General features: G+C 44.3%; 2 protein-coding genes across 4 annotated transcripts in view; one reads left to right on the top strand and one right to left on the bottom strand.

The window, feature by feature from the left end:
- SMIM14 (small integral membrane protein 14) overlaps positions 1-4,616 on the bottom strand; it is a 62,695-nt gene extending 58,079 nt beyond the window's left edge. Inside the window, exon 1 of the mRNA XM_006129505.3 lies at positions 4,375-4,616. The gene's annotated coding sequence lies outside the window, so the exon portion shown is untranslated. The remainder of the gene's footprint in view (positions 1-4,374) is intronic.
- A 15,443-nt stretch (positions 4,617-20,059) lies between these two features.
- UBE2K (ubiquitin conjugating enzyme E2 K) overlaps positions 20,060-27,241 on the top strand; it is an 80,599-nt gene continuing 73,417 nt past the window's right edge. The window contains exon 1 of one of the 3 annotated variants that reach the window (XM_075930554.1): positions 20,060-20,779. In XM_075930554.1, the coding sequence (XP_075786669.1) occupies positions 20,608-20,779 (172 nt within the window). In that variant the 5' untranslated portion in view covers positions 20,060-20,607. Of the gene's footprint in view, positions 20,780-20,942; positions 20,991-27,241 lie in introns of those variants that run through there. The other 2 variants (XM_006129501.4, XM_075930553.1) reach the window with 2 other exon arrangements.

Below are 27,241 nucleotides of genomic sequence, written 5' to 3'. Positions count from 1 at the left end.
CAAAGAATAAGTAGTAAGAATTCAACCGTATTTAAATTGATGCAAGATAGTCAAAAGTTTTAACGAGTGTATATCTGTTGCAGCCTCAGAACAAGATTGGACTCCGTGTCAAGTTCATTTATCCTGAAACTCCATTTACTTCAACAGTCTTATGAATGTGTCTCATTACCTTCAAAATATAAGGTAGCTACTTTAACTGAAGTCTGTGCAACATATGGTTAAACAAACTGACATCCATGCAAATTTAAAACACCCTAATCATCTTGCCAAGGAACATTTGGAGGGGAAGTTGTGTGAAGATCTCTTAACTTACATGAAAGGCAAGATCATCACCTCCAGAGCAACAGTCTCTTCTGACCCAGGTGGTCCCTCTGTACTGCTAAGGATCCATGATTGAATGGGGATGGGATAGAAGAACAAGGGCACAAAATATAAACCTGCTCTCTACCTCTATCAAATTCTATGAAGGGTTTACTAAGGAATTAACACATGCTGAGGCTGGATAAGCTCCTGAGTGGATCCCTTATATGTTGAGGAACCCTTTCCCAGGAGAATTTCATGAGGCAGGTACCAATGAAGGGAAGCTAGACTCTAGAGGTTGAAAGAAGCCAGCCTGCTAAAGTTAATGCAGTTTTACTTGAAAAGAACTGCAGGAATTGATTCTACAAGTCAGACCATGCTAAGTACTGAATATCTTCAACTTTTATTTGACTTGGGATTTGAGAGCACTCATACCTCCCAGAAGGCATTCCACTTCTTACAAAATTGGATCCTATATTAGCAACTGGAATGCAAGAACTGTCCCTGAACGCAAAAAAAGGTTTATAAAGAAAATATTAAGTAATTAAATATGCAGACTACAAAGTTTGAATAAAATGCATTCTTGGTTTATCTGAGAGTTAAAAGTATACAAATCATGTTCAGTTTGCTCTAATTTGCTCTAGAATGTGGTTTGCAGATATATTTGGAATATAAAATTCTCCATGTATAATCTGTTAAAATACGTTTGCATTCGCTGTTAACTACCAGATCTGTGTAAAAACACAGAAATAAGTATGTGATATTTTGCATTGCCAAGCAAATACCAGTTTCCTCCATCAACTTCATTCATATTCAGAGATACAGTCACATTACTTCTATTCTATTTGAGGCCCTACTGAGACTTTCAATGTACAATATTAGCGACCAATTCTACAGCAATGGACTTCAGTGGGAGAAAGATGGGGCCTTTTAAGGGGGTTGTTTAGTACCTAAAATACACAATGTACTATGAAGCATGACTATCAGGGTTTTTTTTTATGACAGTCTGTTATGCAAATAAAACCCACACATCAGTACTTCTAAAGGCTAAATATATGAAAGTAGGAAATGAGAAACAGACAAACAAGAATTGAACATGAAGCTCACTTTCTCCAAAGTCAGAACTCCACTTTATAAAAACAGACCTTATCTCTCCAGTTATGAAATGATGAATAAATCCTAAACAGCACTGCAAAATGCCATTTATACTGACAACATTTTAAGAATGATGTATGCCATCAGCAATTCTTATCATGTTGATTTTTGTTTGGATTCAGGATTAAATACTGGTACCAGGATGTTGCCCAAATGATTGGGCTATGTGCTGAGAATTCAGTGGAGACAAAGAAGGGAGGGAGAAGGTATTCTGAAACTGTGGTGATATGTGCAGTATAAGAAACTACATAGAAAAATATATAATAAATATGACTAAAATGAGAAATCAGCTACCTATGTCATAGAAAAACACTACAGCCATTCATTGGCTGCTACTGCCATCTCAAATCTGTGGTAGGGTCTTGTCGTTCATACGCCAAGAGAGGGCCAAAGAATGACCAGGGATGTGTGACATGCATGAGCAAAGAAGCATAGCTGATCTGATCCGTAAGTAGACCGATAACAATTGTAATGCTACTTTGCAATTCTATAGGATCTTTCATACTAGGATCTTAAATCTCTTCAGAAGTATCAATCCACACAGCACCTCTTGGATGTGGGCAAGAGCAAGAATTGTTATTTCCACATATTGACTAAAGAGAAAATAAAAAACAAAAACGTGAATTAACTTGCCCAGGTCAGTAGTGGCAAGAGGAAGAATGGCAACCAGGATTTAACACCTCTAATCATTAGATTAACAGTACACTCTCTATGTTGTCATTTGCTTTCACTAGTCACACTGCAGTATCAAGATTATCAGAATACAGCAGGTCAAACTTTAAATTGTCAGTAATAATAATTAGTCAGAACAAAAAACAGGACTATGTAGCACTTTAAAGACTAACAAGATAGTTTATTAGGTGATGAGCTTGCGTGGGCCAGACCCACTTCCTCAGATCAAAAGTTTTGATCTGAGGAAGTGGGTCTGGCCCACGCAAGCTCATCACCTAATAAAACATCTTGTTAGTCTTTGAAGTGCTACATAGTCCTGTTTTTTGTTTCAGCTACACCAGACTAACACGGCTACATTTCTATCAATAATTAGTCAGAATTCTTGAATCTGGACAGGCCAGACAAATATAGAGAATTCAGTGGGATTATGTAGGATTTATTTTTCTGTCACTGTACTTTGCAAGGAATCAAAATTAGTTTTTTGTTTTATTTTTTGTTTTTTTTAAATGTTGAAGTCTATTAAATGAGATCTGCTTTTGGAAACATAGTTTATAGCAATGACCAAAGTCAGTAAGGCCCCATTCCAGTAAATAGCTCTTGTAAGAATTCTCTTATGTTCCTACTCACAATTCTGAGACTTTCCTTAGTGATCACATTATGCATTAAAGCCAACATTTAAAAAAAATGGCTGCTAATTTTTGGTAACTCAGTTTACATATCCAAAATCTGAGGTACATAATATTTGAGACCACTTTTGAAAACTTAGCTATGAGCATAGGCAGAATGTTCAGCTTTGTACAAGACAAAATATAAAGTCTCTCTGTACCAAAGAGCTTAGAAGCAGAAGAAGCATTAGTCTTTAAAATTCACGCACACAAACACATACAAAGAGTTCAAATCTAGAGAGGGGCTGAACACCTACTAAGCCCTCAGAACTCCTACTGAAGTCACTGGGGGCCATGTCTACACAGCAGGGCTAAAGCCGAAATAAGCTACGCAACTTGAGTTACGTCAATTGCGTATCTTAAGTTGAAATAGCTTATTTTGGCTTTTGGTGCTGTCTACACAGTGGGAAATCCGAAAAAGAGCACTCTTCCTCCGACTTCCCTTACTCCTTGTAAAATTAGGGTTACAGGAGTTCGAGTAAGAAGTCCTCCAGTTCGACATTATTTTGACATTATATTGAAATAGTGACTTGCTATGTAGACGTGGACTATGTTATTTCAGAATAACATCAGCTATTCCAAAATAACTTTGCTGTGTAGATGTACCCTGGGTGAGTTGTAGGACAGTACAAATAATTATATATGGATAGTAGAAATAATCATATGTGGTACCTGTGTATTCTGAAAGAGGTTCCTACTTCAATAAAATATTCTATAAACACATATCACAATGGCATTATGAAGGAGCACTGAGCAGAATCACATATTCCAAACACATATAGAAACTAATAATATAACACTAACTTTTTTCCAATAATATGGCTGGCAAAATGTAATCTGATTTCAACTATACAGATGTGTATGCTTTTTCAGAAAGCACAATAGCTCAGACATACTGCAGTGGATTATCTGTCCCTCAATAATTTTTTTAAATTCTCCCAAAATTTCACTAGTTATAATGGCAAAGAGTGAATACAAAACTGATTTAGCTAACAAAATATTATTTTAACTCAGACGATGTCATGCACAACCTGAGAAATATGAATAACTTTGCATGTAAAATAACTAAATTACATTACCAAATATAAAGTGTACATATGTCACACTAGTTTAAAACAAAACAAAATTTCCAAGACAGCTAGTAGTGCATTTTTTCTTGACACCTAGATGTCTGAGAAGAGATTTTTTTGTTCTTCAACTGACTTAAATTCGTAAATCAAATTTAAAGGTGAGCTCAAATAGCCTCACTTAGATCCACCTAACCTATGGCCTTAGGCTCAGCATACTGTTGTGATTGTTATTGTAAGTGCAGTTGTTATTATTCAGTCCAGTTTTCAGCGTTTCCAGCGTTAGAGCTTCTACCCTTTACCCGGAAAGGCTTTTCCAGTTTCACAGATCGCAGTGTAAATAAGAGCTGAAAGGTGGCTTTTCTGAAACTTTCTTGATCGAATCTGGCTCTGCACAGCAACGCAGCTGGAAGAGGCAGTTTCCCTGCCTATCCACTCTCCCTCCCCCTTTCGTTCCCCGAATGTAGAAACAGACCAAACCTGCAGACTCAGTGTAGAGAGAAACAGACACTCACCTAACCCTGGAGGCTGGGGCTGTGTCTGCTGTCTCCGCCGCCGCCTTCTCTCCGGCTGCTGGGGCTCGACAGGCAGAAACAGCCGCGGTTCAGCCCCAGGAACCAGTCCTGCGGAACCTTTCCCCTTCTGTTTTGATTCGATTGACCACGTCAGTCTAGACCACAAGACCCGGATCTGCCGGCTCAGAGAAGGGGGAAGAGCTTCCCGGCTTCCATCTCTGCTCTCACTTCTGGCTGGGCGGTGCGGAGCGCCTGGCACTGCCCACTTCATGCAAACGGGGGTGCCTGATAGCAGGCAAAGCCAGGATGCGGCGGCGCCAGATTCAGCATCCTTCACTAGAGAGGGGGCCATGCAAGATTTGGGCTTGGGGGGAGGGTTCGTGTTTCGGATTATCATGAGATCAGGCGGGGAGATTTCCACACATAAATCACACGGCCTGTGAGTGAGGCTGCGAAGGTCTTATTTGAAACACACTGCAGGATCCTCCATCCCCTGAGAGAGAAAAACGGATGCTGGATTAAGAAATCTCTCACCCGCAATCTTTTAATTCATCCCAATGTCACACACAGTGCCCAACGAAGAATCAAGGGTTGTGACTGTTTACCTTTCAAGGGGCCAAATCCTTTCTACTGCTCCTACATTATAAAGCAGATACAATCACAATTTAAATTTAACTGAGCAATTAAACTGGGTTTATGACTTCTTTGAATGGCTGGAACTGCTTTGCATCACAGTGCCTACTAGTGACTCTGCCTCAAAATATTTACATACTCCAGTGATGCACTGTAAGTGGGTCTGGCCCACAAAAGCTCATCATCTAATAAACCATCTTGTTAGTCTTTAAAGTGCTACATTGTCCTGCATTTTGCTTCAGCTACCCCAGACTAATACGGCTACATCTCTATCACTATTCTACCATTTTCACTGTGCTTAAATCCCCAATATGTGTATACTTAATGGTACACATAAAGAAAACAACAACTTAGAGCCTCTCACTTTTCAGGATCTAGCATAGGCTAAGCAATTCATGGCTTGATGCCCCTTTTCATAAATCACAGGAAGAAGTATACAGTAATTGATTAAAGAGGGATACCTGTGTTAGCCTGTAACTTTAAAAACAAGTTGTACTCCCATGGCATCTTAGAGCCTAACCAAAATATATAGGTGCCACAGGATTATTCTTTGATTACACACACATTGAGAACTAGTGGATAATTCACATTTCCCTCCCAGCAACTTGTGCTCTTACTCTTGCTTGGAATCTTATCATCACAAAGCTTGTGTTGCATAAGAGTGTATCCTCTCCAAATGTGGTAGAAATGTGATCTGAGGAAGTGGGTCTGGCCCAGGAAAGCTCATCACCTATTAAACCATCTTTGTTAGTCTTTAAAGTGCTACACAGTCCTGTTTTTTGTTTCCTCTCCAAATGTGTTAGTCTAGCAACAATGAAGTGAGAGTAGAAAAGCCACTGATGACTCATTCCTTTTAGCCTTCTGGAGACAACATACTGCTGTCTGACAGACTGCTCCATCATTAATTGTTCACTGCATAGGACAGACATTCCATCCCCAACAGTGACACACATACCAACCTGAAACAAATAAACTTAAAACATGAACTATCCAGAAAGTATAATGGACCTCTTGTAATAATTGGGCCTACAAATTTACCATAATTTACAAGTTCACTGTAAAAAGTGAGTATAATAAGTTTACAAGATGTCACAATAACCTATTACAACAAATTTTGATGGAAAAAGGTTTGAAAGAGAGACAGAAAATGGAATTAATCCAAGCAAAACTCAAAGACTGCATTAAATTCATATTTGGTAAACAAGAAAAAATACGGAACCAGAAATTAGCAAATCAAAATTGGTGTGTTAGAATCAAAGCCTAATTAGCAGATAAAACCATGAGGGTGTAAACTATTCCACCCACCATTCTTTTTGTGACACTTCACGCTCACTCTGCAAGCTTTAATGCAGGCCAGATAATCCAGTTAACCCATCAGGTAGCTCAGTGATGGGCAGCCTAGGCTAATGAGCGGGCTGCATAAGTAGCACTCCATCTCAGTGGGCTGTAAGATTGTTGTAACCAAAAATGGTCTCCTGGGATAGTGTTGTTTTGCGAATTGTGATTGTACACTTAGAATTTGAGGGATGTGCCAATTAAATGGTAGCAGCATTTTAACTGAATGCAAAGGGAACGCATGGATCTTACACTCCAAGTTATGTGCAATCAGCATACCCTGCACTTCATGGGCCCTTGCTTTGTGTGTGTGTCACTTTAGTAAAACTAACAGGGAAAACAAACCCTTACGGCTACGTCTACACTGGCATGATTTTGCGCAAGAACTCTTTTGAGGAAGAGTTCTTGTGCAAAAACTCTTCCAGAAGAGAGCGTCTACACTGGCATGTGCCTTTGCGCAAGAGATATGCTTTTGCGCAAGAGCATCCTGCCAGTGTAGACGCTCTCCTGCGCAAGAAAGCTCTAATGGCCATTTTAACCATAGGGCTTTCTTGTGCAAGAAATTCATGTTGCCTGTCTACACTGGCCTCTTGCGCAAGAACAGTTGCGCAAGAGGGCTTATTCCTGAGCAGGAGCATCATAGTTCTTGCGCAAGAAGCACTGATTTCATACATTAGAACGTCAGTGTTCTTGCGCAGGAACTCGCGGCCAGTGTAGACAGGCAGCAAATTTTGGTGCAAAAGCGGCCGCTTTTGTGCAAGATCGCGCCAATGTAGACACAGCCTACCTGACTAGAAACCAGTGGAATCTTGCAACCCTGCACGTGGGCAACAGTAAACAAAATGTCTCATGGGCCACATATAGAGCTCTGATGGGCTGCAGGTTGCTGAGGATGCTCAATTAGGCCGGGAGAGGTGGGGTCTATAAAGCCCAGCCATTGAAAGAGAAGGGGCTGTTGGGAAAAGGCAGATATGCCCAGAAAACACAGGTCTCTGTTTACAGTTGCTCCCTTGGAAGAGGAAGGAGGCTTTGGGGAACTGGTATGTTCAGAAAGAAAAGGGGACTCAGCAGTAGGAAGAAGCTCAGGGATAGAATCATGAGGTCAGAGAGAGAAGGCTGAGACTGCTGAGCTGTGGACCCTAAGCTAAAACCAAGATAAGAGGGCAGTCCTGTGTTCCCTTACCAGCCACTGACTGAGGGGCTGAGGTAGTGAGCAAGAGGACTGCACAGGCCTATTGAGGAGCTAAACTCCTCTGGAAGAGTAGAATGTAGATAGTGATGTGGCCAGAGGGCTGAGTCACAAAGGACACTGCAGTTCCTGAGGCTGTAGGAGAGGCTGCATCTCTACATGTGCTGCAGCTGAATCCCAAACACCATCTGGGATGAAACAGAATTGGACTTTAACAACAACAGCAACTACAGCCCATCTCAAAGAACTTCCTTTCTTTTCCCCAAAAGGGCAATTGTCCCCTTTGGTACCATCTAAGACTGTCAAAATGTTTTTTTCTTAAACTCTTTTCAGCTAAAGGAAAAGGGAACAAGGAATGTTAAAATGAAAGCCTTCTTAAAATTTAGATTTTTAAATGCTTTGTTTCCTTTTTCTTTATCTCTTAATAAAGGTTAAATAGATTTTAATGGTGTGTTTGCCATGGTACTGAGCAGGCTGAGGTGTCTATATAACAAACCCAGAACCTTATTTTAACACTGTTTACTAATGGACAATTATGAGTTGCGTTAACACTATTGACCCATTGTATACTTTTTTTTTTTTTTTTTTTTTTAAGATTTCTCAATCTGTCACTTTTGGGATGAGCTAATACAGGTTCAGACTTTACGAACTTGTAAAAAGCAACACATTCTTCCACATGTCTGTAAATTTACATTACAGAACTAAAAGATTTACTTTGACTTACAAAAGATTTACACCAGAAGAAGATTTGGTTCCTACTACCACAGATTATACCACCTTTTTACCAAGATGGCTGATGCAAGAAACAGGCTCAGACATGCTTCTGAAATTTAAATCAGACTAAAACATTAGTGAATTGAACAAAATGAGTAAAAAAAACTAGATATGTAAAGTGTTTTTTAAGGAAAATTCTAAATAGGACTGGTACCACATCCTTAATTCAGATATTTTGTGCATAACAAAATCATCCCAGAGAGTTTCACAACAATAGGTGTTTGATTCCCATGCTGTTTTTTCCTTCAATTCACTTGAGCATCCCACCTGTTCTGTTAAGTCTACCTGCACATTAACATCTATACACTGTTATTCATTACTGTTTGTATTATATTCATCTATGCCTTTAAATTATAAACTCTTTACAGGGAGACTTTTTGGTGTTGCATACACAGCATTTTACATTTGTTGACATATGGTTCTCCTTTAAGTTCAAGGAATAGAAGTCTGTTTTAGCTGCTAGATCCAGGACTGTATGAATAACTATGTTGTGATTGCATCTATTGTACGAAAACACATTATTTATATTGGACTCCCATGCAGATCTACCCATGCTCTTCAATTCTGAACTGTAGCATCCTTTGCTATTCCAGTCCTATCTCCACTTTCTCACTCTAGTACTCTGTAATAAACCCTAGCTTCAATCCCAACCAGTTCATCCAAAATACTGCTACCCATTACACTACACATTACATTCTAACTTCTCATCTTTAAGGATGATTTGTACAACCCCTAGTTACATTTGTGATTTGGGGGTCTTTTACAGATCACTCCCCACTGCTGATTGATTTTAGCCTTTATATCACATATTTTACAAATGTCTTTGGCTATGTCTACCCTGCCCCACTTTTGTGCAAAAAATATACAAACAAGGCAAAGTGTGGAATATAGCTTCACCTCATTTGCATAATTAATTAGGTTCCTTTTTTCACAAGAGGCTTTTGCGTAAGAGCTGTTCTTCCTGAAAAAAATTTGGAAGAACGGCTCATGCGTAAGAGGGGGTTTTGTGTAAAAATGGAGCCTAATTAATTATGCAAATGAGGCACGGTGATAGTCCACACTTTGCCTCATTTGCATATTTTTTACGCAAAACGGGGGCAGTGTAGACATAGCCTTTGTCTTCATTCAGGCTGTTCCATATGCCCAAATACTGCACCCCAAACGAGGGCTAAGTCATCTCCCTCATTTCATTTGAATTCCTATTAAAAAAATCACCTCTTCCATTTTGCCTATGATGGATTAGGGGAAGGAAAGACCAACAACAGAACCATTAAGATATATGTATCTGACTACTACTACTTAGTGTATGTGTAACATGGCGTGTGGCCAGAATTCATTACTGAATCTGGTCCACTGGTAGGATCACTAGTGTCCCCGTCTTGAGTGAGGTACTGACAGGAAGTGTGATGTGAATGATGATCCATACCCATACCCATTTGTGCCTGCCCTGGATGAATACCCATATACTTTTATAATTTTCATCCTTGTCCTATCCTTTCCTCCCCTCCCCTCTTATTATCCTAATCTAATGTGTCCTGTTGGCCTGGGACCATGTATTTACTAGCTTTGTAAGGCAGATAACATATTTCAGAATAACTGGAAAAATACAAAAAGTTATTTTTAAACAAAGAAGCAATGGATATAATGGATTAATCACAAAGCAAAGAGCCAGATATTCCTTATGTTTAACCCTGGCTTTACTGTTTAGTGTGTGACATTTGGCAAATCATTTGGGAACTAATTATGTAAGATGTTGAGCATCTTCAATTCCACACCTTATAATAGTAGGCTGTTAACTTCTCTAAACTAGCTTCTCTGATGTGCAGTACAGCTAGGAAAGAGGACATATGCAACATCATTAACAGGGCAAGTCAGGCAAAACAGGGCAGCCCTGAGGACTTATTGTGAGAGGAAGGGATGTCTCAAGAGATATATTCTGTAATTTCACATGCTTTAGTTAGCAGAAGGAGCTGGGATTACCAGAGGACAGTGCTTTCAAGTTAGACACCTATGCATCCTATTGGACTCTACCAAAGGATGCTAGGAGAGGATAAAATGAAAACACCACCTGTGTGTCCCACAGGGAGACAGCAAGATAAAGTTAATGGAAGATTTACCTGGTATTGCTTGGGTCCTTAATAGGGATGTAAGTGACTAGTCAGCTATCTGATAAGCAAAAGCTTATTGAATAATCGACTAGTTCCTCGACTAACCGCTTCCCCCCCACTTGATGTCTCTAGAAGAGGCAGCAAGAAGGGGGACCAAGAGCCGGTGCTGGGGGGAACTGGCTTTTAACTGCAGTCTTTGCAGGGGACGTGAGAGCAGCAGGGACCGGGCAAGAACCGGAAATCAGCTGATTCTAAACTTGTGCACAGTCCCAGCTGGCTGCAACTCTGCTTTTTAAGTGTATTAAGATTACTGGCTTGCACTGGGTCTCCTCTGCTGCAGTTTATACCTTTAAATGTATTAAGGGCCTGCAGGCTTTTAATACATTTAAAAGGGAGAGCCACAGTGGGGTTAGCTGCCATGACTGGGAGCTAACCCTGCTGCGGCTCCCCTGCTTATCGACTAATAGATGGAAAATCCATCGACTAGTTGATTACACTATAACATTCCTAGTCCTTAACTCAATTAATTTTTGGTTTTTGGAAATAAAATGAAAATATACACGCTTCATTTAAATAATTTCTGTAGGGAGGGAGGTTAGGGATGAGGAGTTCAATACACAGAATGCCCCCGGGAGTTAGGGTTATCCCAGCCCTCTCTCACGCAGCTTGGGACCAAGTGAGAGGCATCTCTCCATGACCACTGGAGCTCCAGTGGGCACACCAGAGGAGAAGGTATATGTCCCTTGGCCGGGGCAAGTCCAGGTTCATCTGCCCTGTGCTCCTTAGCCAGAATGAGGAATGCAGCAAACTGTGCACTTTCTCCTTACTCCCTGATTAAGGGAACAACCAGAAATGTTCCTGTACAAATTAGGAAGGAGGGCGCCTGAGGATAAGAGGCTCTGGCAGTCCCAGACAGGGGAGGGTCACATCCCCAGTCAGCTCTTTTCATCTACCAGGTGATTCTGTCTCTTCTATATGATTTTATGAGATGCAATCCCATTCCAGGCATATCCCATTTTCCTGGTACAAGCAAACCCTCACCTTGCTTTAAGTTATAAAAGAAAGCTATATGAATTTGGTAGTCCTAGCTCTTACTGCTCAGGAAGAGTTTTTGAACAGATGGACAGATAGATGGACAAACACACACTCTCAAATATATAGTAGATTAAACATCACAAGGCTTTGAAAATGTAAAGCACTATATATGTTTTAAAAAGTATTAACCATAACACTAGCAATGCAGAAAATGCTTATATCAGTACAAATAATTAGTTTGGTGATTAATTTTTCCAAATGGTACGTAATACAGCACCAATGGATTATGGTGAATTTATGTTTTGTGATTATGGCCAAATCCTCACTTCTCTCTCATCATGTCGTCAGTATCTGTGTAACTATTAATTCTTTCAAGGCCCTGAAATGTATAATTAATATTTTAAGTTTACTTTGATTTTTAAAGGATCCCAAGATGGTAGCTGTTTTTTGTCATATTGCTGATAAAAATAAGTCAGTATTAATCATTTTTGTTATAATGGTGGTAATCACTTTCTCCCCCTTGAATGGCAGGAAAAATAAACCTTTAAAAAAACAAAAATGCTATTTTATATTCCTAGCAAGAAATTCTGTTGGTTTTAATGTATAACAGATTGATTAAGAAGCTAAGGTCAGGGAGACAGCCAAATGATGAAAGATTTGGATGAGAGTGGCATTTCCTAATGAAAATTTGCAGTCAGACTCAACATGTAAATAGTAGCAATGTGCTACTATTATTTGTCCTAGTAAATGAGTTTAAATTAATCCTTATACAAATAATTTTAATATCATTTGCTATTTTGGTTGCATATTGTTATTTGATGTAAACTCAGTGATCAATCTCTTATGTAACTAGACTCAGTTGAGTTACACCAGATGAATTTCACACACCCATTCAATTGGTACACAAAACATTTATATGGATACATAATCAAATTAATGAGAGCAAGAAATAGATACAGTATAGAACAAGGGGAACTGGTAGTAATGTATGATACCATTCCAGATGGCGGAAATCAAATAATCCTTTTTCTTTTGATTCTTGTCTGGCTGGAAGATGCCTATAAGTTCTACTTTAGTTCAGTCAATAGAAGGATCAATTTTACATGAGCGGGCACATCTGACATATTCCCTTCAGTAGAGGGCAGTGTTACACTTGTATGCAAATCCGGACATTGCAACCTATTTAGGAGAAACAACAGAAGAGTTTAGATAAGCATTTAAACTTGGTAGAACTTGTACAACCAGTTATTTTTGTAAGAAAGCTAAAAGGCTATTGAATCTAGATCTTTGAGTCATTTGAGTCACAAAGCTGCCAATTTCAGGTTTATCTGAAACAAAAGCTGCAGTAGGAGGAACTCCAATTTTGACTGAATGATTATTGTAAATTACTATTTTTATACACCCAAAAATGTGCTAGACGTTTTACACACAAATAAGAAGGCAGCTTCTGGCCTAAAGTGATTCATATACATAAAAAAGAAAAGATGAGGGATAACAATAAGAGAAAGAGAGAGGATATGGAATAAGGATTATAAAAAAGAGCTTGAGGATTCTTCTCCCATCTTTGATTTTGTGTTTTATCATTAGTTTAAAATAACTTTTGCTATAAAATGATTAAGCTCTTTTATGACCATACTATACAGAAGAGGTGGGCGATAATTTTTGCCCAGGGGCCACTTCAAAAAATTTTGAAGTAGCCCCAGGCCACCCCAGAAGGGGCGGGGCTACCCCATTCCCAGACCATGATTGGTTTGTAGGGGTTGGGGAGCCCCTTTCCCCCCCCTTTCTTACTAGGCACCCATGCCCTGGAAGAGGCTTGGTACGCTCCCCCACCCCCAGGCCAATCAGGGCCTGGGGGCAGGGGAACGCGGAAAGCTTCCTTCTGTCCTTCGAGGAGCACATGGCACTTTGAAGTGCTGCGGGCTCCTCGCAGGGCCTGGGCAGGGCGAAGGAAGCTTCACGCAGCTCCCCCACCCTAAGCGCTGATTGGCCTGGGGGCGGGGGAGCGTGTGAAGCCTCCTTCACTCTCCCCCCCACCCTGTGAGCAGCGCTTGGCGCTTCAAAGCTCCACGTACTCCTGGCAGGGCGGGAGGAGGCTTCACATGCTCCCCTGCCCACAGGGCAATTAAGGCCTGGGGGTGGGGGAGGGTACGAAGCCTTCTCTGCCCTGCCCCTGTCCTGCGAGCGAAGTGCTGCCTGCTGCTTGCAGGGTGAGGACAGAGCGGAGAAGGCTTTGGGTGCTCCCCCACCCCCAGGCCCTAACTGGCCTGGGAGCAGGGGAGCAGAAGGGCCTCTGCGGGTTGGATCCACATGCTTGGAAGGCCAGATCCGGCCCACGGAGGCCCTTTTGGCCACCGCTGCTATACAGTATAAAATCCATCCTGCGACCAGTAATATTATTCTATTTCTGGATGGCTCACAGGGACTAACAATGCACAATCAAAACCATGACTACATCTACATTAAGAGTGCCTGATTCGTACATCAGCAAAGCACTTTGTGGACGCAGCATATAATGCCAACCTGTGGTTTTGCCAGATATACTGTCAAAAACATATCTGAATACAATGCACAGTCAACCTGTGAAACTCCTTACCAGAAATTGTTGTGGAGACTAGGACTTACAGGGTTCAAAAAAGAACTAGATAAATTCATGGAAAGATGGGTCCATCAGTGACTGTTAGCCAAGATGGGCAGGAATGGTGCCCGCAGCCTCTATTTGTCAGAAGCTGGGAATGCGTGACACAGAAGGGATCACTTGATGATTGCCTGTTGTTCATTCCCTCTGGGGCATCTGGCACTGGCCACTGTCAGGGTATGTCTACACTACAAAGTTAATTCGAACAAAATTAGTTTGAATTAACTTTGATAGGCGCTACACAAGCGCTCCGCTAGTTCGAACTTAATTCGAACTAGTGGAGCGCTTAGTTCGAACTAGGTAAACCTCATTCTACGAGGACTAAGCCTAGTTCGAACTTACTAGTTCAAATTAAGGGGTTTGTAGCCCCTTAATTCGAACTAGTGGGAGGCTAGCCCTTCCCAGCTTTCCCTGGTGGCCACTCTGGCCAACACCAGGGAAACTCTATTGCCCCCCTCCCGGCCCCGGGCTCCTTAAAGGAGCACGGGCTGGCTACGGTGCCCGTGCCAGGTGCAAGCCTGCCAGCACCCAGCTAGCAGACCCTGCACCTGGCATGGCTCGAGCCAGCCATCCAATGGCCCCCAGCCCTCCCCCTCTTCCCGGGACCAGGCTGGCAGCTCCCGGGAGCTTGCCCGGGACCATAAGAACATAAGAAAATAAGAACGGCCGTACTGGGTCAGACCAAAGGTCCATCTACCCCAGTATCCTGTCTACCGACAGTGGCCAGCACCAGGTACCCCAGAGAGGGTTGACCGAAGACAATGATGAAGCGATTTGTCTCCTGCCATCCCTCTCCAGCCTCTGACAAACAGAGGCCAAGGACACCATTTTATCCCCTGGCTAATAGCCTTTTATGGACCTAACCTCCATGAATTTATCCAGCTTCTCTTTAAACTCTATTATAGTTCTAGCCTTCACCGCCTCCTCTGGCAAGGAGTTCCACAGGTTGACAACACGCTGTGTGAAGAAGAACTTCCTTTTATTAGTTTTAAACCTGCTACCCATTAATTTCATTTGGTGTCCTCTAATTCTTCTATTATGGGAACTAATAAATAACTTTTCTTTATCAGCCCTCTCTACCCCACTCATGCTTTTATAGACCTCTATCCTATCCCCGCTCCGTCTCCTCTTTTCTAAGCTGAAAAGTCCCAGTCTCTTTAGCCTCTCTTCATATGGGACCTGTTCCAAACCCCTAATCATTGTAGTTGCCCTCCCCTCTCCCACCCTCTCTCTTCCCCTCTCCCACCTCCTTTTCCCAGTCTCCCCCAGTTTTGTTCAATAAAGAGAGATTCTATTTTTGAACACAATTGTCCTTTATTTTGTACATCAGGAAGGGGGGCTAGGGAGGGGTAAGTGGAAAGAGGTGAGGGAGGAATGGGGTACGAGCCCCCGATGGGGAGGACTGCAAGACTATTTATTATTTTTTAAGTTTTCTCTGTAACAAAGATGTAGAGCAGGTCTAAGCTACAAATTTTTGCCAGCCATATTTTTTGGGGTGTGATGTGAGGGAATGAGGGAATTAGCCAATCAGGGTTGGTCCTCTGCCACCAGCCTCCCAGGACACTGCACCTCCCTTTGGCTGGCTCTGCTCCAGCCTGCTGCTTGGGCTTGGCACTGGCCCACTTCTGCCAGCTGGTTAGAGTGCTCTGGGGATGGAGCTCCCTAGCTGCCATGGTCCTGCTTCTGTCCTGCCTAGCTGAGGCTTCCCAGGGATGGGGCTCCATGACTGCCCTGCTGCTGCAATGCCCGGCTGGGGTTCTACAACTGCCCCGCTGCTGTGCCGACCCAGGGCTTCCAGATAGAGGCAGCAAGGAGGGGAAGAAGATGGGGTACTTCAAAGCGGCAGTGCTGCTTGAAGCTTGGAGCCAGACCCCGGGCTCCATGTGGCGCTGCCCCAGGTGTCCCCAGGCCGTACGTAGCATTTCAAAGTGGCAGTGCTGTGTGGAGCCTGGGATCAGCTGGGGAGTTCCCAGCTGACTCCGGGCTCAGTGCGACACTGCCGCATTGAAATGCCGCGGGGAGCCTGATGTCAGGCTCCTTGCAGCATTTCATTTCAAAGCGGCAGCACCACATTGAGCCCAGGATCAACTGTGGACTCCCCTGCTGACCTTGGGCTCTGTGTGGCACTGCCACTTTGAAATGCCACATGGTGTTTCAAAGCAGCAGCGCTGCATGGAGGCTGGGGTCAGTGGGGGAGTCCCCCCCTTCTGACCGTAGGCTCCACGCAATGCTTTCACCTTTGAAGTGTAGCAACAGCCCTATGGCTGTTGCTACACTTCAAAGACGGAGGCATCCTATATCAACTAATCAAATAGTCAATGCAAAATGCCTGATAATTAACATCCTTATCATAAACTGTCTGAGTCAGTTCTAAAGAAACCATTCTCTGTGGCACCATTGAGACTATAGGTAATTATTCTCTAATTGTCAGGATACAACATTCACATTGTGCATCATCCAGGAATTGACATATCTGTCCTTGGCTTCTTATACTACCAGAAGAGCTGTGAATTTATTCATTTCTTGGGAGACTTTAATGCCCATGTGAACAACACTTCTAAGAGTGTGATTACACCTTAGCTGGGTTATCCTCCAAATGTATCAATTTATGTTGATATTATCACAACGGTGTGGCCTACTTTTCTTTCATCAATATGGCCACTGCCTCAGCTCTTGCTCCAGCCCCTTTGCTGGCACATTATCTGGCTACACCATAGTTCACCTTTTCTGAGGTCTAGTTCCAAAGTACTATTGTCCACTGGGCAGGTATGTTGAGCCTTCACTTGATCTTTCCAGAGTCTTGTCGTAGAACGAGTAAACAAAATAAAGGTTTCTTTGGGGATACCAGCTCCCTTCAAAAATATGGGCTAAGAGCTCCCAAAGTCCCTCTTTCTTAGGGTTATTTAGGCAAAACAGGCACGTTTTCAGGACATGGTTGTTTTTGCAAAGGGAACTACAGCTGTGGTCACCAACCAGTTGATCACGACCAGTCGATCGCAAGGTGTTCTGGACCCTCCATTTTCCCCCACCCCCAAGAAGCCCCACTACCTACCTCGAGCAACAATGGAGGTAGTGGCAGCTTCCCACGGGGAGGACAGAAGTCCTAAAGCTGCGCATCACTTCCGAGCGTTCCAGAAATGCGCTAGCTGCTTCCTTGCCCCAGCTCCCTGGTGCTCCAGAAACTTACTGGGTAAGTCCCCAGAGGTGTGTGCTGGGACTTCCCTTCTCTGCGGGAGGGGGAGTCAGGCCCGGAGGAGGCGCGTAACGGAGGCTTCCCTTCTCCGTGTGTGTGGGGGTGTGTGTGTCGGCCCTGAGGGGTCGCATACGTGGGTTTCCCTGCTCTGCGGGGGGGGGGGTGTCCGGCGGAGGCACTCGATGGGGCATCCTTCCTCCGCCGGGGGGGGGGGGGGAGAGTGTCGGCCCTAGAGGGAGCACGCAACGGAGGCTTCCCTCTGAGGCTGGTGTAGGGGACTCCCTGTCCCCACTGGCACCCTGCCCCTGAACCCAGTTCCCTCTCCCCTGCCCCCGAACCTTGTCTCCTGCCACAGAACCTTGTCCCTGCCCTACCGCCCCCGTTCCTTCTCCCCTGCCTCCAGCCACAGAACTCTGTCCCTCCTGCCCCCCTGCTGCAGAAACCTGTCCTGCCTCTGCAGAAACCTGCCCCCCTGCAGAAATCAGTCCCCACTGGCACCTTGCCCCCTACTGCAGAAACCTGTCCCCCATTGCAGAAACCTTCCCCCGCTGGCACTCTGCTCCCTGCTGCAGAAACCCTCTGCCCTGAGCCCCTCACATACCCCAACCCAAATTCCTGCACCCTCACATCCACAAGCCAGTGGCTTGCTTAGTACCCCAACTCTGCCCAGCCTAGACCCCCCACCCCAAGCCAGTGTCCCCTTCTCCACCTCCTCCTGCATCCAGATTTCCTCCCAGAGCTTGCACCTCTCACCCCTTCCCGCACCCAAATCCCTCATTTCCACCCCAAAGCCTATACATCCTGTCTCAACCCGGTGGGGGTACAGCTGGACTGCAGGAGTTTTTCAGGATTCTGGAGATATCCCAGAAACACTCTTCTGCATCCAGGGATGCGTTTGTTAAGAACGTAAGAACAGCCGTACTGGGTCAGACCAAAGGTCCATCTAGCCCAGTATCCTATCTGCCGACTGTGGCCAGCACCAGGTGTCCCAGAGAGAGTGGACCGAAGACAAATCAAGCAATTTGTCTCCTGCCATCCCTCTCCAGCCTCTTACAAACAGAGGCCAAGGACACCATTTTATCCCCTGGCTAATAGCCTTTTATGGACCTAACCTCCATGAATTATCTAACTTCTCTTTAAACTCTATTATAGTCCTAGCCTTCACAGCCTCCTCTGGCAAGGAGTTCCACAGGTTGACTACACACTGTGTGAAGAAGAACTTTCTTTTATTATTTTAAACCTGCTCCCCATTAATTTCATTTGGTGTCCTCTAGTTCTTCTATTTAGGGAACTAATAAATAACTTTTCTTTATCGGCCCTCTCCACACCACTCATGATTTTATATACCTCTATCATATCCCCCCTCGGTCTCCTCTTTTCTAAACTGAAAAGTCCCAGTCTCTTTAACCTCTCCTCATATGGGACCCGTTCCAAACCCCTAATCATTTTAGTTGCCCTTTTCTGAACCCTTTCCAAGGCCAAAATATCTTTTTTGAGGTGAGGAGATCACATCTGTACACAGTATTCAAGATGTGGGCGTACCATAGTTTTATACAGGGGCAGTAAGATATTCTGGGTCTTATTTTCTAACCCTTTCCTAATAATTCCTAGAATCCTATTTGCCTTTCTGACTGCCGCTGCACACTGTGTAGAAATTTTCAGAGAACTGTCCACGATAACTCCAATATCTCTTTCCTGATTTGTCGTAGCCAAATTAGCCCCCATCATACTGTACATATAGTTGGGGTTATTTTTCCCGATGTGCATTACTTTACACTTATCCACATTAAATTTCATTTGCCGTTTTGTTGCCCAATCACTCAGTTTGGTGAGATCTTCTTGGAGTCCCTCACAGTCTGCTTCTGTCTTGACTATCCTAAACAGTTTGGTATGATCTGTAAACTTTACCACCTCACTGCTTTTACCCCTTTCTCCAGATCATTTATGAATTAGTTGAAAAGGATTGGTCCCAGGACTGATCGTTGGGGACACCACTAGTTACCCCTCTCCATCCTGAAAATTTATCATTTATTCCTACCCTTTGTTTCCTGTCTTTTAACCAGTTCTCAATCCAAGAAAGGACCTTCCCTCTTATCCCATGGCCATGTAATTTACACAAGAGCCTTTGGTGAGGGACCTTGTCAAAGGCTTTCTGAAAATCTAAGTATATATCTACTGGATCCCCCTTGTCCGCATGTTTGTTAACCCCTTCAAAGAACTCTAATAGATTAGTAAAACAGGATTTCCCTTTACAGAAAATATGTTGACTTTTGTCCAACAAATTATGTTCTTCTACATGCTTCACAAATTTATTCTTTACTATTGTTTCGACTAATTTCTTCTGCTTTTTTAGTGGAAGAGCACACATGATCTTTTGGTCACCCCTATATTCCTCTTTCCATGAGGAATAAAGGGCCTTTCAAAAGAAAGGGTTTTTCTGACATTTGGTCCAGTCTAGACAGGGCAAATGTTGGAAAACCCTCTTCCTACAGAAGAATTAAAACAAAACAAACAAACTAGCAGTATAAAGATTGGGGATAGCAAGGGATGGAGAGGAGGAGAATAGAGAGGGCGGGGCTTTAAGGAAGGGGCGGGGCGGTAGCTCTTGGCTTGGTGTGTAAAAAGGCTGGAGACTACTGAACTACAGGCTTCCCCCGCTCCCTGGAAAGGCCCACACATCAGTCCTACTCCTTCCAGCGAGCGGCCACCAGGGGTCAGGCATGTCCGCGAGCTCTGGTTGGAAGGAGCCCGTTAGCAGCCCGGCTCCCTGGCGCTCGCGCGCGCTGTTCGGAGGCTGAGGCGCTGAATGGCCCTTCCGCTTTCCTCGCTGCTGCAGCCTCTCGAGTTCTGCCGCCCCAACTCCAGCCGCCAGGGGAGAGCCCAGAGCCCGCCCGGCCCCGCTCCGCCGGGCTCTGAGGGAGGCGCGTTTCACCCGGCGCTTGTTAACCCGTCGCTTGCTGAGGCGAGCGCTGAGCGACACGTGCGTGTAACAACACGCCGACCGTGCGGATGACACAGCTGCTTCATCACAACCCAGCGGCCCTAGCTCTGCCCGGCTGGCGGGTGAGGGGTGTCACCGCAGGGACCTCGCGCTGTGCGTGTGCAGGAAAGCGGCTCCTCCCGTGACAGGCCGGGTGGCGGGTGTCGCTTACGGAGCGGCGGCGCAGCAGGGCGTTACCCGTCCCGCCGAGCCAGTGGGACAGTCCCGCGCAGCCCCTTCCCCCCAGCGCGGACCCGCCAGCTCAGGGGCCGCTCTGCTCCCTGCATCGGCTGCCCACACACACACCGTGCTGGCCCCGCCTGAGAGGCGCCGGGGGCCGCACCGCGCATGCTCGACGCGGGCGCCATTTTGGTGGGGCCGGGAATTATCCAGCGGGAGCGGCGGAGCTCGCTGGGCCCGGCTCGGAGGCAGCGGCGTGTGGCTGCCGGCTGCAGAGATGGCCAACATCGCGGTGCAGAGGATCAAGCGGGAGTTCAAGGAGGTGCTGAAGAGCGAGGAGGTCAGAGACTCCCCCCGGCCCTGGCGGTGTGCGGGGCGCCCGACAGTCCCTCCTTCTCCTCCCGCGGCTGGGGGAGGGTCTGTCCCAGCCTCTCGGCTGAGGGGGAGGGTAACGGCGGCTCCTGAGGATGAGGGACCCAGCAGCGGGGACGGGGAGCCTGGGCCCGCTCCGGCAGCGGATGATTCTCGGCGCGGGGGCAGGCCTGCAAGGGGTAGGAAGTGTGGCCGGGCAGCGAGCGAGATGCCTGGACAAGGCCGGGAAACCCCCGGGAAAAGCGCCGCCTCCACCACCCAGTCTGGTTTGGTCGGCCCAAAAAGAAGGCTCAGGGGAGCCTAATAACGGGGCGGGCCGCGCGCGTGTGTGGGGAGGTGTCGTCTCCGGGGTCCCCTGCCCACGGATACAGCGGGAGATTCCTCTATTTTACGGCTGGGGCACTGGGGAGAGGCTTTCCCATGCGACCTAAATGGAGATGGGGCAAAGACAGGATGGGTAAGAACACACGTCCCATTTCATCCAGCTCCCTCGTTAGCCTGTGGCTTATACTGCAGAGTGATACATTGTGTGTGTGGTTTTTTTTTAAATAAAAGCCCATTTAACTAGATTTCCTTAATCCAAGGCTTCCTTTTACCCCCAACATAGGTTATGTCACCTTGGTGTGCATATCTTTAACCCTCTCTCCACCTGACATCCCGGTGCCCTATTAATCATTCTTGATACATTCCCTGTAAGGGATGTACAGTAATTAAGGAAAGGAGGAAGTGATAAAGAACTTTAAGTGTATTTCCAGGGACTATAGAATAGCATTTACAGTGATTGTGTCAGAGTTATTTTCGCTGTCTGTAAATCTGTGTTGGTAAATGTCAGCGAGATAGGTTTTGATGTTTGTGTCATCACCATCATACTCATGAGGATGATGAGGCATGTTGTATGCTTGTGAAATATTAATGTGCAGTTTGACTCTGAAAACCGATGATTTTAGACACTGTACCAGTCAGCTAGATTCATAGTCAGAAAACCAAGATGCTACTAACTTCCTGAGGATTTGTGTTGCTTACAGAAAACATGTTTAGAATTGGTCTAGTTGATGTCCTTCTGAATATAATGTGCTAACGGCATTATTGTTACACAGCTCAAAATAAACTATTCTCCACAAAATCTTAGAGCTTAATTTCTACAGCTATTATGCATGTGATGCTCAAGTTGATTTCAATGTGAGTTCCAGTGTGTAATGATTACAGAACCCAAATACTAAATTAGAACAGATCCTGAATGGTCAGCTGTGTATTTATATGCTAAAATTAGAATATCCCAAAGTGTTTACTTTCTCTGAACAATACATCTTAAAGTTGACTGCTTAGACCTTTATATAAGAGAGCACTCCAAATTTCCCCCTTGTGTTATTTAGAAAGAGAAACCTTGCCATATGCATCAGTGATATAAACATGGTTAGATCTTTTAATTTTCTTAAGACAAGTTTGGGACTCAGGGAGCAATTTTGTTTTAAATTCCTGTTTAATATATGTGCCGGAGATTTTGATTACATTGAAGATAAAAAAGAAATTACTTTGTTTGGGTGAACTGAATTTGTGAATTTTGAGACAACCCTTACTCTTGGCAGGATTCCTGCATCTTGTAAATTAAATATTAAAGAGCATTATCCCCCCATCCCCTCCCAGGATTCAGCTATTTCTATCAGTACATATATAATTACTGTTTATATTACAGGCTTTCATGGGTATTCGGAATACATACTTCTTTGATGTAATTGTGGATGTTTATTACAATGACACACTGATTCTAGATACATGTATTGGGAATACCTTGACTTGATTTTTTTCAAAGTCCGATTAAACTTTTTTCCAGCGGTAGTGTGAAAACATTCAGTATGAGATGTACAGAGGTATGACTAGATATTTTTGTACTTTGGCAATCTGAATTCACAACTTTATCAAGAAAAATTGATTGTCACAAATTATATAGCTAAAATGTGTTTTAATTTAAAATTTGTCTTGCATCAAGGAAAAGTTGCTGATCTTATCTACTCTTAAACATTCTTGGAGTGATGTCTCAAGCCATAGCTGAACATAAAAGCTGGCAATCTGTTTCCCTGCAAATGCCACCAAATGGCATTTGCTACCATATTGCATTTTGGAGAGAGAACGTACAGAGTTTGCCATTTACATTCTTCCAAAAGTGCATTCTGGACTTAGCTAAGTGGGAACCAGCCAAATGCAGTTTTAGAAGAGGATGGAAGAGGGGCAGATCAACAACTTCTGCAATTCAGAGATTTTTACAGATGCAGGCCAATATTCAAACTTTTGAAACTTAGGTGAATGAAAGATTTTTAAAATGTGTATTTCCTAGCCATAGTTTTCATATCTAATGCTCTGTGTTTTTGTCTAGAAATGCCACTTTGGGTGTATCTTTTAATAACTATTTTTCCAGGCTTGGCTTCAAGTTTATGGGCCAAGGAATTTTTTTAAATTTATTTTGTGTTCTATTGCTTGTCTTATATGAGTAGTTGAAATGCTTTTTAAAAACCTATTTTTTGTTCTTGCCTAATTAGTTTATCGTGAGTTATCACATCTGGAAAAAAATGAGTGGAATGCTGAATTTTTAGCAGACATCCTTTTAACTTAGTGTTCCTTAGGTTTTGAATTAAACAGGTAAGACCAGAAATGATTTTTTTAAACTGTGGAAAATTCATCCTCTCTTTATTTAGACTATGATTTAGAGTATTGTGGTAGCATGTGTTGACTTATGTGCTAACAAATGTGACTAAAAATTCTAGTGTAGACAAGGCACAAGCTGCCTTTAACGTGTGTTAAACTGGTCAGGTAAAAATCTTACTGCATCTGCTCCCACAGATTTTAACATGACCAGCTTAGTACTAATCAGTATTAGTAACTGTATTGCAGTTTAATACAGTCTAAAGGCAATATAGTTTGCACTAGAACGTTATACAGTAAAAGCTTTTTTTAATCTGGTATGTTGGGGATATGGGGGTTGATGATGAGTGAAAAATTCCAGTTAAATAAGAGGAAGGAAGTTTGCAGCAGGAGTGATTGGCAGAGAGGATGCAGGCTCTGGGAGGGAGTTTGGGTGAGAGACATACAAGGCTAGGCGTTGGGATGCAGGAGCAGTTTTGGGGTGCTGGATATGGGGGGCACTCACCTTGAGCAACTCCCCATTAGCAGCAACCTTTTCCTGCTGCTCCTGGCAGAGCTGTGGCTAGATGGCTCTGTATGCAGCCTTCACCTACAGATGCCACCATTGCAGCTCCCATTGTATGTGGCTCCCAGTCATGCAAAGCTGCCTAATCACATCTCCACCTAGAAGCAGCAGGGACAGGTGGCTTCTTATGGGGAGCCGCCCCATGCAAGCACTCCTCCAGATCCAGCACCCTAAAACACTTCCCATGTTCCAGCTCCCTGCTCTGAGCTTTCTTCCACACCCAAAATCCTGCACAGAGCCTGCACCCTGCACGCCGTGCCCCTTATGACCATTTCTCTACTTAGGAGCAGCAGGGATATGTCACTGCTTCTGAGAAGCTATGCAGAGCCAGGTGGTAAGCTTGCCAGCTGTGTGCCCAAACTAGGGATGTTAAGAAGCATGTTATTCATTAATCATGTAGTTGACACAAATTTTGTCACCTACACAATTAATCTATAAGGGTTAGCACTGTTACCATTCAGTCCTGGCTTGTGCCGCAACCCAGCATCAACCCCCACTGTGGGCTCTGCACAACATGGCACTTGAAGAGCCAATGTGCGGGGAGGCTGGCTCAGTCCCAGATCGTGTCGGGACCCGGCATCAACCCTCAACATGGCACTTGAAGAGCCAGTGCGCAAGACTGAGCCAGCCTGCCTGCGTGCTGGTTATTTGAGTGCCGGGTTGTGCAAAGCTGCAGCGGGGGTTGATGCTGTGTCCAGCATAAGCCAGAAGTGAGCCAGCCTATAGGCCAGTTGATTAAAAAATTTACTTGCAGAGCCACTTGGGGAGTGGGATCTCTCTCTCTCTGTGTGTGTGTGTGTGTGTGTGTGTGTGTGTGTGTGTGTGTGTGTAGTTGATAGTGTTTAGTTGACTACACTATTACATTCCTAGTGTAAACAGTGAACTGATTACTCTGGTTAACCAGTTAACTAATTAAACAGGACCTTACATCTCTATTATAAACTAGACTTTGTATGGATATTAGAAATGCTGGTTTAAGGAGTTTCTAGCTCTGTACCAGCTGGTCAACACAGATTTTTACTGTAATGCATTAGCATATGTTAATTAACATCCCACTTGAAATCTTACTCTGGAAAAAGCTTCAGTTTTCAGTCTCTTCTCTTGTGATGTTATTTCTTGTGATGTTCATTACTTCTCCATCACATTAGTCTTACAAGGTAGGCTTCCTGAATTTCTAATATCACAAAAATATATTTTGTGCAAAACCTTTTAGACTGACTTGAAACATTATCGAGAAACAAATAAGGGTACCAAATCCAATTTTCTTTCACTTGACACTGCTGAGGGGTACCTCTGGGGGATGAGGGGGGAAGGAGGGAGCACAGTAGAACAGGCATCTTATATAATTCCAGCATAGCCTTCCTGGAGCAGTGCAACAGGTAATTGAATCACTCTGCCCACCTGTCCATCTCTAAGGAGTTAGTTTGTGGAAGAGAAAGAATCTTCCTAGGGGAGTATCTGTTGAAAAAAATAAGATTGTGACCTGGAGGGACACTTTGAAGACTGGGTTTGGTTCAATATGCACATTACATCTTCTTATTTAATGTATTTATATAGTGTTATAGATGTATATCGGGGTGGAGAAGAGGCTGCCAGCGGGCTGAATCTGGCCCGCCAAGCTACCAGATCCAGCCTGTGGCTGTCTCGCCAGGATCCCAAGAGAGCAACTCACACTTGAAATAAGGAGCTGCTCTCCACTCTGGACAGCGAGGAAGGCTTCGCACTCTGCCCCTGCCTCCCCATCAAAATTTCTCAGCTCCCATTGGCCAGTTTACAGGGCAGGAGCAGCATGTAAAGCTTCTCTCTCTCCCCTCCCCTCTATGCCCAGAGCAGACCCACATGGAGTAGTCAGCCGACTGAAACTTTAGCAGAGAGGCAGACAGTCTGCTCAGGTTCCTGCAGGGCTACTGGCTGGAAGCTGCCTAGGTAAACTCCTCTGAGCCAGAGTCTGCCCTCTGGCACTCCACCCCCTCTTTCCCCCATTTACCTGCCCCAGGCCACCACCCAAACCCCCTTTCCCTCCTTCTCCCAGGTCACAACTCTCTCCCAGACTCTGTACCCCCTCCTAGAGCTTCCCCCAGGCCAGACTCCTATCCTACACCCATACCCTCCTCCCCCCAGGACCCTGAACTCCAAGCCTCTGCCCCAGATCACAACTCCCTCCTTCATCCAAACTCCTTCTCAGACCCCACATCCTCTCCTGCACCCCAGGCCCCTACCCCAAGCTCCCTTCTGCAACCTACCTTTGTCCCAGACCCTGCACCCCCTCCATAGAAGTGCAGCCCTTGACCACTAGCCAAAATCTTGGAGTGCCCCCCATTAAAAATTATTGCCCACCCTGATGTATATGATACTTCACAGAAAAGTGTCACTCCAGCCAACCAGTTTGTAAATAACAGTTGTGAAACTGAGCAGAGTTAACTGGAGAGGTTATGAGCTGCTGCAAAAGTATTGGCTCATATTGTCTTCAGACTTAGGAAGACAGCACTCCCATTGGTTATATATTCATATTTGAAATACTGTAACATTTTCAGTCCTTATTGCTAGAAATGTTATTTTATTAAAATATAGAGTTGGAATGGCATAGAGGAGTCTTCTAGTTTAGCCCCCTGCTCTGATACAAGATCAAGTTACCTAGACCAGTGTTTCTCAACCTTTTTTTGCTCATGGCCCCCTTCTGAGCCTCATTCATCATACGCCTGGCAGTTAAGTTTGGGTGGCCCCCTCAGAAACTTACTGTGGCTCCCTAGTGTTCTGAGTTTTTTCCATGTGGCCCACTAGAAGTAAGGCATAGCTCCCTGGGGAGCTATATGGCCCACATTGAGAACCACTGACCTAGACTATCCCTGACAGATGTTCATCTAGCCAGGAATGGGCAAATTCTGGACTGTGGGCCCCCACCTCAATATTTACCTGCGCCTCTGCAGGTATCAGAGGATCACAACTCTGGTTTTGCTGTGAATCGCCATTTCTCAGATACCTGCTGAGCTACAGGTAAACATAGTGGTGATGGCCTGTCAGGGACTAACCCTGCGGGCTGCATTTTTTTTTATTGCCCACCCCAATCTAGCCTGTTCTTTAAAACCTACCAAATGGGTATTCTACAGCATCCATTGGAAGCGTATCTTAGTACTTAACTATTCTTATAGTTACAAAGTTTTTCCTCATATCTGACCCAGTGTTTCCCAATTTTATTTGGTCATGGAACCCTTTTCAGAATTTCAAGGA

Source organism: Pelodiscus sinensis, chromosome 5 (assembly GCF_049634645.1).
Source record: "Pelodiscus sinensis isolate JC-2024 chromosome 5, ASM4963464v1, whole genome shotgun sequence".
In the NCBI taxonomy this organism is placed as follows: Eukaryota; Metazoa; Chordata; order Testudines; family Trionychidae; genus Pelodiscus; species Pelodiscus sinensis.
This window is presented reverse-complemented; position numbering and strand designations above follow the sequence as displayed.